The sequence below is a fragment of the Pipra filicauda genome, unplaced genomic scaffold (genome assembly GCF_003945595.2).
Source record: "Pipra filicauda isolate LSUMZ 115617 unplaced genomic scaffold, ASM394559v2 scaffold161_size1661140_pilon, whole genome shotgun sequence".
Taxonomy (NCBI): domain Eukaryota; kingdom Metazoa; phylum Chordata; class Aves; order Passeriformes; family Pipridae; genus Pipra; species Pipra filicauda.
Window position 1 is genome coordinate 1,205,726 of NW_024104118.1, and position 12,225 is coordinate 1,217,950.

The window sequence follows — 12,225 nt, forward strand, 5'->3', positions numbered from 1 at the left end:
AAAAATGAGAACGCGGGGCAGTCCAGTGCCATCTGTTGTAAGACTTATGTGACATTCATGTTACTCTTACCTTTTAAAAGATCTTTTTTCTCAGCACACAAGTGGCCTTACCTGAGCATCTGGAATATGTGTTTGTGCTGTGATCTTTTATCTGTGGGATATTCTTTTCTAGGTTACTGTTAAATGATCATGATTATTCTTTTCATAAATTACTAATATTCCTGTTAATTAAGATATGTGGGATAAAACTGTTTAGTCTTGCAAATTATTATTACTAATAATGTTTCATTTCTGTCAATTCTATTGATTGTCATTATTTTGTGGTGGTTTCAACAGATGCAGTTCAGTGTCTACCAGAGATGAGGCTGTCAATGTTTGTAGCTAATCTCCTACAGCAGGGTGTCTTAGCTTCTGTGTTTTGAAGGAAATGCTTTGCATAGCTCTTAATAGACATTTTAGGTACTGTGTACATGGGCTTCAACTAGGGATTGATCATTAGTGTGGAGATGTGTTTGAATTATGGGTGGAATATCAGTGATAGCGAACAACAGATCCTTGTGCAAACTGAGTCTTCTTCACCTCTGATGCTGATGAAAAGCCAGTGCTTGCAGTCCTTCACCAGCTGAAATATCTTGTCTAAGTGCAGCTTTCGTATTATGGAATATATAGAAGGTGTTTACTGTAGTACCTCAGGCTTTTAGGAGTTCATAAATCAAGTCTGAGAGTTCAGCTGGCAAATGGTATTGACTAAGAAGAACTGTGTGACATTTTCTCAAGAATTCATGCAGCTTAATAGAGGGCCTGTGTCCTGTCTTAGAATTAGCTTAACTCAGTCTTTGGTTTCATGACTGCAGTTTGTCCATGTGGGATTCAGTGCAGGTAAATAATCATCATTTGCGTGTCTAAACCACTGAGTTGTTTTACTGCCTTGGCTTCCCTCGAGACATTGTTACCGTGTTACTCCCGAGGTTTCACACTTTGCATTGGCTGTTCTGATAGTTCCTGGTCAGGTCTTGGATGATCTCTGGTCCTGCCTTTTCTTGTGACTTGAAAACATTCAAGCAATGACCAGGGTCTGCATTCCCTGCTTGTGTCAGCCGGGGTGGCCAGATGTGTGGGGCGAGGGCCTGCCTGTCATTCCAGGGACAGCTCCAGCCCCTGGCTGTGCAGGACTGGGAGGATGCAGGAGGATCCATCCCAGGCTGGGAGGATTCATGCCTCTGGCTGAGGTGTGTGGGAATAATGGCATAATGTGAATTCTGTGTGCTCTAATGAGGTATCTCCCTGACTGTTGAATGATGTGGATGTGGCTTGGCAAATTGATGTTGCACTTCACTGGCAGGAAAAGAATGTCTGTAGTGAGTATTATCCTTTTGTTTTGGACTTAGGGGGCCAGGTGTGATGCAGTCATACAGTGTGTCTTGTCTGCCCTTGCATAGCCATGATTTCCCTGCAATAACTTTTAATATCAGTGGACCAATTTAACTTAATTTAGTCATTATAGATTTTATGAGAGTGGGTGACTAGCTTGGAAGAAGACATCCTGCTAAGGTTCACAGTGCAGGAAAAACTGCTCCTCACTCTTTCTTAGGCACCAGGGAATTCAGAGAGGGAACAAGAGGAACACACCAGCTGAGGGAATAGGGATTGTGTGTGAGGTGGGGTTTTGTTTCATTGGTTTTGGTTTTTCATAAGAATATGTTGATGTGCATGTCGTGATGTCACTTCTGGCACCAGAGAAATCAGAAAGAAGAACATGGAAAACAGGCTCCACTCCACCTACAGTTTGCAGAACTACTTTGACTTTTTTTGCCTGATGGTTGTGGGTTTTTTGTTTGTTGGGTTGTGGTTCTTTAAATTATTTCTGGGAGTTAATTCTTATACTTGTTCCATTTTTATGTATGACAGTACTGGTCTTCTGAATATTTTGATTCTAAGATGAAAATTCCTTTTGTAGCAAACTTTTACTAAAGCTCATCCTAAAAATGGGGTTGGATTAGCTCCACTTTTCTGTTCTTTTTTGCAAACTTTTTATACTACATAGAAAAGTATCCAGTGGTTAAAATGTTACAAGGGATGCTAACAGACCTGGCAGCTCAGTTACAAATGGATTAATGCACTTCTGCTATACCTAAAGGATTGAGAGGATTTTTTGATTAATGAGAAATTTCACATTGCCACATTTAATTTTTGGGCTCATTTGACAAAGTATCCTGTTAGCCCTTTTCATGAAGTACCATTTTTATTCTTACTACTGGACATAGGTGGGAAATAATATTAAATAAGAAACCAAAATGGTTACACTGTTAACCTCTCCTTCATTGTTGTTTTTTTTTTTTAAGTGGGATTTTGAAAAATTCTTTCAATTAAAATAAATTGATGTTGTCAAAAAATTCCTTCATTTTGACTTTTTAAATGATGTCTCCTCAAACTTCTGTCCTGGTCAAACGGGCATGTGCTGTTCTATTTAAACATTTTAGTCGTATAAAAATTGTCTTAAAAGATGAAATATGACAACTTCTGGCATTTCAAGTATTCAGATTAAGTGGTATAAAAGTGTTAGTTACATTTTTTGGTTATTTTGTACCTTCTGCTCTCCTGTACAAGTTGGTATAGTTTCATTGATTATGTTGTCACTGAGGATAATGGTTTGATGCTCCCAAATGGGAAAGGGCTCCAGTGGCTGTTTGTGGTTGAAACTGCAGACGGGAGGGTTGTGGGGGGGATCCAAACAGTGGCAATGTCTGTAAGAGGATCACTGGCTGTGTGTGTTTCCTCTCAGCTTTGGCCACTGCTGAAGTTGGTATTTTCCTATTGATTTGGAATTGAGAATTCTCAAATCATGTATATAGATATATAGATATGGCTTGGATGCTTTGTATATAAAGATAAAATGAACATGGTTGAATTATTTCTGAAATAAATAAAGAGTTCTGAAGTTTAAGCATCATCTTACTGTACATAAATCAGTTTGTGCAATAGTGATAAAGGATTAGATATATCCTAGTAGATTTGGCTATAACTTTTTTTCCTCCTAGGATGAAATAACAGCTTCAGCTGGTTTTTTCCTTTCAAAAAAGCAGAATTTTACTGCGTAAAAATCTAAATCTCTATTCCTTTTAAGTTGTTGTTTAGCATTACTCAAAGCTTGTACAGTCTTTTGTCTTTTCACCTTTACTTACTGGTGTATTTCTGTAAGGTTTTGGCCAGGGTTGATTCTCTCCTTGTTTCTAAAGCTCTTGGGTGCATTCTTAGATCAGCCTAATTCAGTGGAAACAGTTCAATTTTACTTGAGATTCTTATTCCCACTTATGAAATGGAAAATTCAGCAGGGAAGTTCTGTTGTTTTGCTTCTCATAGGCAGCACAGGGTACCCTAAAGAGCCTGGTGAAGCCTTTCCCTTAGAGGATTTGACACGTTGTACGATGTTACGGGAAAGAACCAACTGAATCAACTCTCGCAAGGGCCTTTCAATCAGGGGGATGTCTGGGAGTGAGGTCCAGTCGATTGAGGCCTCCCAGAAGCTGAGGAGCCTCTTTGAGGGCTGTTTTTGGCTCTGGGTGTGTAAATTCTCCTGGTTTCTCTGTGCACACAGACTGGGACCTGGGCTCGTCCCCGATCTATCGCTGGCTTTCGGGACAGCCCGTTCTGCCCCTGGGGTGTGTCAGGAGTGTGCAAGGCTGCCCCTTCCCATCAGAAAACCACACCTTCGAGTTCTGCACTTGGACATAATTACCAAGGGGGTGTTTATATCTTCATACATAAATACCCTGTGGCTGTCTCGTGGCAGTCCATGCACTGTGCAAATCTCTGTGAGCATTCCTGCCTCTCTTTGGACATTTACTTGTTCATCGTTGTCATCTTCCACAGAGGAGTCAACAGAGAAGGACAGGAAAAGGGGTTAATGACTGGGCAGTGAGTCTCCCAGATGAAAAGGGATGAGATCCTTCAAAATGGTCATCTGTCCTGAAAAGCCAGATACTGAAAATCCGGCATGGCTTTCAGTTGGCAGCCTGGCTATCCCTATTCCTGCCTCCCCATCCTTTGCATCTGACATGTATATATATACACACATATATATACATACATATATACACACACACTCTTCAATTCTATGTGATTAAGTCCATGCACATGTTGCTGCCCTAATTCTTAGGGAGATTCCTTTGGTAATGTGCTCCTCCAGAGCACATCCTTGGCAGATAGTGGATTGGGGCTGCTGTGTTGGAGGTGAATCAGTGGGGAACAACTGAGGTGCATTTAACACATGGATCTAAGAGACCATGTGCTTTTTTAAAATGTTATTTACCCTCTGCTGAAGTTGATATAATGAGAGTCCTTTGGCTGGAGGAGCTGCTTCCTCTCATCCTTTCCCAAAGCCGTAAGAACTGCTTTGGCAATCATGTTTGTTGAACCTAACCCCAGAGCTGGCTTTAATTATCTGTAATTCAACTGTAGGAAAAGGCTACAAGGAATTTTTTAAAGCAATTTTTGTGTCAAATTACTGAAACACCCAGTTAACCTTGAAAATTTAAAGAAAGAAGGAAGGGATAAACTTAGTTTGTGTGCTAAAAACATACTGCATTACGAAAATCCGGAGTTTATTTTGGTAAATACATAATCTAAAATATTAGGTATAGATAAGGAAACAGCGTAAAGCAGTCACAGTTTGTAGAATAGAACAGACATTTCTAGCTTTGAGAATCAGCTAAAGTACAGCTGTGATGACTGAGTTAATTTATCTGATGCATATGGTGCTGTTTTGGGTTGTAGCACCGTTAAAATCCCAGTCTTCCATATCATCCCTGTTTCCTCCTCCTTGTTTGAGAGTGGGTGAATAAATGGAGAAGACAACATTTCAGAACTGTTAAAGCATTTCCAAACAAAGTGAACCTGGTTTTGAAGGATTGTAGTGGGCCTATCTAGGACTCAAGTCCTGACTGAGCAATACAGGATTATTCTGATGTAGCTGCTCTTAAAGATCTGTATTGATTACAAAGTAAGTTGTATGATCACCCAGTTGAGGAGACTAGAAATACAACTTTCAAATAAATACATAGAAACCAAAGTAACGACTGAGAGCTGGAGAAAAGAAGCAAAAACACAAAAAGGGCTTTTTTACATGCAGAACTATTGATCAGAGAACTGACCAGAACTGGGAGGAGAAGGAAACAGAAGCGTGACTGATTTTAGTTTTATGCCACTGCTTTTCCTTTAAGTGTTGTTTTTTAGCAGCGTTGCTTTCTTACTTAGTTTGAACTGTCTCTTTAAAAATTGGATGGGACGGATATGACCTTGAAAAATAATGAGATTTAAAATTGTTCTGACTCCGGTGCAGCCACAGTCTAGCCCATAAAGGTTCCTTTTTGTCAGCACCTTCTCAAGTGGTACAGGTTTCCCCTGGTTCAGCAGCACAGGGTGTATCTGCTGCCCTGGGTGCCTGGGGAGCGGCGGGGCTGGATTGATGTGCCGGAGCCCCGGGCCCGGCGGGCCGGGATTGTGTGTCAGGAGGACAAAGGGCCGGCGCCGCCCGGCCGCCCTGCGCGCCGGCAGCCAGAGCTCATTGCAGACCAATCGAAGCCGTCGCAGCCAATTGGTAAACTAATTGGTAATTTTAGCTGTACATCTATATGTAGTTATCTGCAGGCCTCTAACGGCGCTTTCAGAGCCACTTTTGTTCTGCTTCATCCTGCTTGACAAAATGGCCCTCATGGCTTTGGGGAGAAAGATGTGCATCAGTGACTATGGGGCCGCTCCAGCTGCTTGTCTTGTTTGTATTCCCTTGTTCATAAAACATGGCTCGGGTTACAGCTGCATGGGGCTGCTCTGATCATTTCTGATAATGTGGAGCTAAACATTCCTTAAAATAGGTTAAGCCATTTATTGCGTTTTTTTTTCCTGTGCCAGCTAACATCTGAAATACAACTCATACTCACATGAATTCTCTTTTTTTTTTTTTTTTTTTTTTGGTGAGGAATATCTCAGTGGCAGACTTGAAAAGTAAATGATTCAGAATTAAATTTTGCTTTCTATGCTCTTATTGTTAGTAACAGTCAGTGCAACTTAGTATGGGCTGACCTAAATGGACATGAATTGGATTAGAAAGCTGAAATTTTATTAGTGAAACTGAAAAAAGAGCTGGCTAAAACACTTGACTCGTTCATTTCTTGTAGCAGGCCTTACTCAAGAATTATTTTGGTGCTGTAAACCAACTCCATTGTAAGAAAAAATTCTCTTAGCTTTTTTGGGGAATATTTCAAAACAAAGAGCAACTTTGACATCAGCAATGGGATTCTGTTTGGTTTCCCTGGTGCCTGACTTTCTGGTGACTTTACCCTTGCAGCAGCCAGCACCTCCATGTGTCATACAGATGGGTTAAAAGGGTACCTGTGTGAAAACCAAAGCTGAGCTTCAAAGTTAGGGTTAAACAAAATGCATATTAATCCATATGATTTTATATGAAAAAGCACTTGGCATGCATTAGAGGTCCTTTTTCTGTTAAAAGGACAACTAAAAGTAAAGATGAATGGCATGTGATATTACAAAAATGTGCATTAGTTGCCTGGACTGTAGGGGAGTTTTTACTGTTTTCAGGGTCAAAAGTTTTACTGTTAAGAACCAATACCTTTTCATTTGTAATTCTTCCCGAAATATTTTTAAATAATTATTATTTGCTTTGAGTGAAAAGTTTCTCTTAACACCAGCAGGAATGATTTTGACATAGTAAAGAATTTGTCAAACAGCAACACTTGGTCATTCTGCCATAAAATTATGTCCGTGCTTCACATTCTGCACGTGAAGCTCATGCAAGTTTCATAGAATTCAGTCTTTAGTCGTGGATTTTTATTATTTTCAGCATGCTGTCATCACAGAGTACAGGATCCATTTGTCTTGTCTTGGAAGGAGTAGTTATGAATGCTGCTCTTTCTGACTGACAGGAGCTCAAACTCTCTCTCTCAGGCATTAATGTGTGGTGATAATCAGCTCTGCTGAGGAGGTGCCTGATGTCTGGGTGTGTTTTATCCCATTCAGTCAATGATTTTTGACTGAATACAAGTGTTCTCCCAGGTTCCTGCATGGTAAAGGATTGCTCCTTTCCTTACCAGTGGCAGTGGATAGCTGTAGTTTGCTCAGGGAACAAAACTAAGAGTTCAGTCATACTGTGTTTTGCTCTGCTTTGCCGTGAAGAAATGGTGCTGTTGGCTGAGTAAAGGCAGCAGGACCCCAACTTACCTTGGAATTTTTCCTTGTTTCTTGTATGTCATCTGACCTTACTATAAATACTACACTCACATTCGAGCAAACTGGAAATCAGTCAATAATTTCTCCAAATTAAGGGTATTTCTGAAACAAGTCTTTTAGTTCCCTACTGTTCAGCCACTGGCATTTTATCTCTGAATTTCTTCCTGGTTTAATGTGAAGTGCAGTTAATTTTATGTGTTTTCTTGTAACAGTTAATTTTCTTTGTTAGAGACCAACGTGAAGTTCTAGATTCAAAGTACTTAATCAAGATTTTGCAATATTTTGAATAAATTTCCAACGCACCCACATCATTCCTGACAGCGTATGTTTAATCCTACCCAGGATCTGATGGAGTTGCCTTTGTGTAGTTTTGTAAAATTTACTTCACAAACAGATTAATTGTGACATTTTTAGTCTTCCACAGGTCTATCAAGTTTTACAGACAGTTTTCCCTCTTTGATGATGTATGTTCAGCATATTTTAAAAGATAGCTCTTACCAAAAAAAGAGAATAAATCATGAAACAGTGATACTTATGTGTGTTAGGAATTATTTCCTTGCCAGATATTGCCGTTTTGTCCTTACATATTGTTGCTCACAGAGATCTTAGAAAATCCACACCTTTTCTTTTTAGGATGTTTTAATGTTTGTTCACATAAAAATCTTAACTCTCTGGCTTTTCTTGGGCTTATTTTTTATGAGAAAGCTACAGAGTAGTAAATTTCCTACTTTCTTTTCAGTTCCTTTATTTTAAATACAAAGATTGATGTAATGGTTACTTTTCAGGAAGTCCTGATGATGCTTGATAACTATGTAAGGGACTTCAAAGCATTGATTGACTGGATACAGCTACAGGAGAAGCTAGAAAAAGCTGATGCTCAGAGCAGGTAATTAGATTTATATATTTTTTAATCTTTACAGGGAGTAAAGTTCACAGTAAATTTCATTTTGTAGCAGAGATTCAGCAAATAGAACCAATTTTCCTTTTGGACAAATTGGTGTGAGGACATTTTATGTGCACTGTCACTAGAACTGGAGGATATTTCCAGTCCTCCTCCCATCCTTTCCTTTTAAGTGCTTGGTTTGATGTTTAGTTCCACACTGACATTTGAAATAAGCATTGTAGTCTTGAGAGTTTGCATTCTTTTTGATATAACTCTGGCTCATGTGGTTTGGAGTTGGTGTAGAAGCAGTTGCTAAGACGAGATGAATGATTAAATTCACCAGGATTCGTTAACACTTCATAGTGTTTGTTGGTGCTGGTTTTGCTTTGAGGTGACAGAGGGACAGTTACTGTGATTTGTATTTTTAAACTCTTCTTTCCTGGATTTGCAGACCTACTTCACTAGCCTGGGAAGTGAAGAAGATGTCTCCAGGACGCCACGTGATCCCAAGTCCATCCACAGATAGAATTAGTGTGACATCAAACGCTCGGAGAAGTTTAAATTTTGGGTATGAAACTACCTACTAAGTTTCTTGAAGCTAAAATAAAGATTCATTTGAAGCAGAGTTCATGAAGGCAATATTTTTCTATAGTAACCAATATATTGTTTTGCTGTTTATTAAACTGTATAAGCAATTATATGCATTCGTAAAAGAAAAACCCGTGGCCTGTAAAGGAAAATTCTATCAAGGTCTTAATTTTTTTATTCCTTATTTTGTTATATATTTAATTACTGGTCATTCCAAAGAGCTAAAGATAAAATACTATTAGTGTATTTCATGTTATCATTTTAGTACTCTCCTCCCTCTACAAAACAAAGGTCAAATGTCTGTAATTGGCATTTTAAAATTGCCAGTGATGCAATGTGAATGGCCAGCTGAGTGTGCAGAAGTAAATATAGGTCAGAGAGAGTGAGTGTAAAGTGAGATTATGATGATTCTGATGAATGGCAAAACTGATACTATTTAAAATGTAGAGCAGGTTATGTACTACAGGAAAACATCTTTCACTTGTTAAAATGAAAGTGTCTGAAAGCAGTTCAACAAAAATGGGCATAAATTTAGAGCAGCCCTGTCTGGTGCTGTCTCAGTGTGGAGAGCACGTTTGTGTCCAATTTAAATCTTTCTCAGGGTGTGTGTTTTAGTTCCTTCAGGTTTTTGTTGGGATCTAGGGCACACACTGTTCCTGTTCCACAACTGAGTAGTGTCTTCAGCAGAGATGTAACACTGAACAGTTTGGTCGGTACCTCTGAGTACTGAGCTCTCTTAAATTTTGCATATCCAATATTTCTACAGAAATGCTACAAAATGTGTTTGGTGGAAAAATGGAACCAGTGGTGTTAGTCCCTGTGTATGTCTTGATACCTCCCTGACAATGTCTGAGAGGTGTCTGCTTGAATGAGGGGTGATGGGGAGAAAATATGCACAAATAGTCAAATGAAAGATTGGAATCTGCTGGAAATCAATGTTCTTTTATTTTTATTAGAACACAACAGCTCAGCATAATGCTGTCTTTCAGCTAAGCCCTTTTTTTGATGTCATTACGCGTTGCTGTTGTTGCTGGAGCAGTTTTAGTCACCATCCCAGGGAGATGATGAGCAACTCTGTGTGTTAGAGCAGCAATGAATAAGATGAGTTTTCTATCCTTCACACTTGCAAACTTTTTTCTTCTGTCTTAGTCTGCTTGTGTGTCTCAAAGCCAGGCAGCCTCAGACAACTATGATATTTTGTGTGTGTGTGTGAGAAAATAGGATAGAAAATAAAGGTTTAGATATACTTGGTAGTATAGAAATTTTTGGCAGAATGTTAGGAATTATTAGGAAAGGAATAGGGGACAGAAGAGAAGGTGGTGGTGTACCACTGTAGAAACTCATAGTGAGTGACTCTTACTGTGATCATCTTTATCTCTTCCCAAAAGCAGTGTAGGAAAAGTACAGAAACTGGAAACAGGAACAATCAGAAGTATCCAACAGTATTGAATGCAAAAAGAATTTGGAGAAGAGATAACAAGAAGGGTATGATAAATAAAGTCACTTACACAGAAGATGAGTAGGAAAATTTTATTTATTATTTCTCGTGAAAAGGAATTAGGAATGTTTAATGATCAAACACCAAGGTTAAAATGACAGGAATGTTTTTCAAGACTTAGTATGTAGAATTCATTGTGATGCAATGCTTTGGTTGCCAAAACCATGAATTCCTTCAGAAATCGGTATCACAAAGATTAAATTTCATCTTGGTTATTAAAAACAGAGGTTTGTTGAGTGAATTACAACAGCTTTTCAGGGCAAATTGCTGCAACCTGGGTAGTTTTCCAAAGGAGAAGTGGCTCTGTACAGCACCATTGTGAGGGTCTCTGACAGACTCTGGTGAAGTTTTCTAACAAACCATTCTGTTATTTGATCAGGCACTAAAAAGAGCTGTGACTTTCATTTAGGAACCCTGCAGTGACCATCTCTGCTCCACGCCTGGCTCCTGCTGGTGTAAGTTGGGCTGATAAGGTCAAAGCCAACCATGGAACCAAAGCTGCCCATCCTGAGCTGGCAACAGCACAAGCCTGTCTGGCACCTCCGGCACAGAAGTCACTGCGGAAAAATGGCAAGTCCCTTTCAGTGCCTTAAGTTCTTTTTGCACAAACTGTGTGGTAAAAAGTTCATTCAGAATGTGATGACCTGTGTTCTAAGCAAAATTAGATCTAATTTTGCAACGTACGACATTTAAATTAAGTATGGAGATAAAAAATTAATGCCACTTTACGTTGTAACTGTTACGTTTGAGCCAAGAGTATGTTTTCTTGTGTAGGTAACGTTCCACTGTGTTGTCACTGACTAGAATTTGATCTGTTAAAATGCCAGTTTATAACACCCAGGAAAACAAAAGAACTTTGGTTACAAACTGGCAGTCTAACTGACTGCAATTTGGGGTGGTTTAACGATATAAAGAATATTGCATGTCCAGGGATCTGTATAGAGCTCAAGATAGTTTTATGTGCCCTGGGAGAACACGTTATTAGAACTGTGCTGAAGTAACAGTTGTGTTTTTTCCTTTGAAGACAAGAGTTGCCACCTCTAGTTTTGAATTGTTTCTCTAGAGATTCTCCTTGGAGAACGTTTGATTCGGGGTCTTTTGTTCTAGAAGAGATTTGTTTAGTTGCAGACACAGCAAGCTACCATTTGGTTTCTTTGCACACACACTGGATCCCCGAGATTGCCTTCAGAGATGCATTTTTAATTTATTTTTTTCATGTGCGGTCCCAGATGACTTTCTGCAAAACCAGCAAGCAGGATGTAGAAATGGATATTCTGAAAGAAAATAAAAAGAAGTCAATTTTTTATTTTTTAAAGAAAAATTACGGGACGAGGATGTGTTAATTTAAGATAGTTGTACATTCAGCTTAGTGGTAGGAGGAGTCATGGATAGTGACTTGCAGACTTGTGGCATATTATAGAACTAAAATATCTTGTCCAGGTGTCTTGCAATGTAACCTGAGTGAGTTCAGTAGCCTGTGGATTCCTGTGCTGGAGCAGAACTGTCCAAACCATGCTCCCAAGGTGGTTTGGATGGGGACTGAGGGATGCTGTTTGTGTGAGGGAATAGTTTGCTCTCTACAGTTGCCCTGAGCTGGTTAGAGAGCAGGAGCTGTTTGGCTGAGTTTTCAACACAATAATTGGTGTGTAATTCCACTTTTAAGTATGTGTCAGTAGTTGAAGCTCTTCATAACAAAACCTTTCTCTGGTGATTATTGCTCACATTAAAGCGACAGGCTCCAAGCTGTTTATCAGGGAATCTTGTGCATATGGAGAATGTTATTAGCTACAGAGGGAAAGTGATCTGTATTTCCATCTGGATAATGTATTTTTAAGAGACTAAAAGGAAAACAAAAGACCTTATCCTTATGTTAGCTTTAGAGGGATGAAGAGTCAGTCTTGTGCTGTCTTTTATTGGCTGTTACCTGCTGCTAATGAGCTCCAAAAAGAGTGAAACCACTTAGGCCCAAAAAGAGTGAAACCACCTACAAGTGTTCAGTAATCTTCAAATCAAA

General features: G+C 39.2%; 1 protein-coding gene across 3 annotated transcripts in view; it reads left to right on the forward strand.

Annotated features, from left to right (window-relative positions):
• The window catches only part of SCAPER (S-phase cyclin A associated protein in the ER), a 142,251-nt gene that overhangs the window by 16,603 nt on the left and 113,423 nt on the right, over positions 1-12,225 (forward strand). For all 3 annotated transcript variants that reach the window (XM_027712175.2, XM_039379267.1, XM_039379268.1), the window contains 3 exons: positions 8,028-8,128; positions 8,577-8,693; positions 10,621-10,781. In XM_027712175.2, coding sequence (XP_027567976.1) covers positions 8,028-8,128; positions 8,577-8,693; positions 10,621-10,781 — 379 coding nt within the window. The remainder of the gene's footprint in view (positions 1-8,027; positions 8,129-8,576; positions 8,694-10,620; positions 10,782-12,225) is intronic.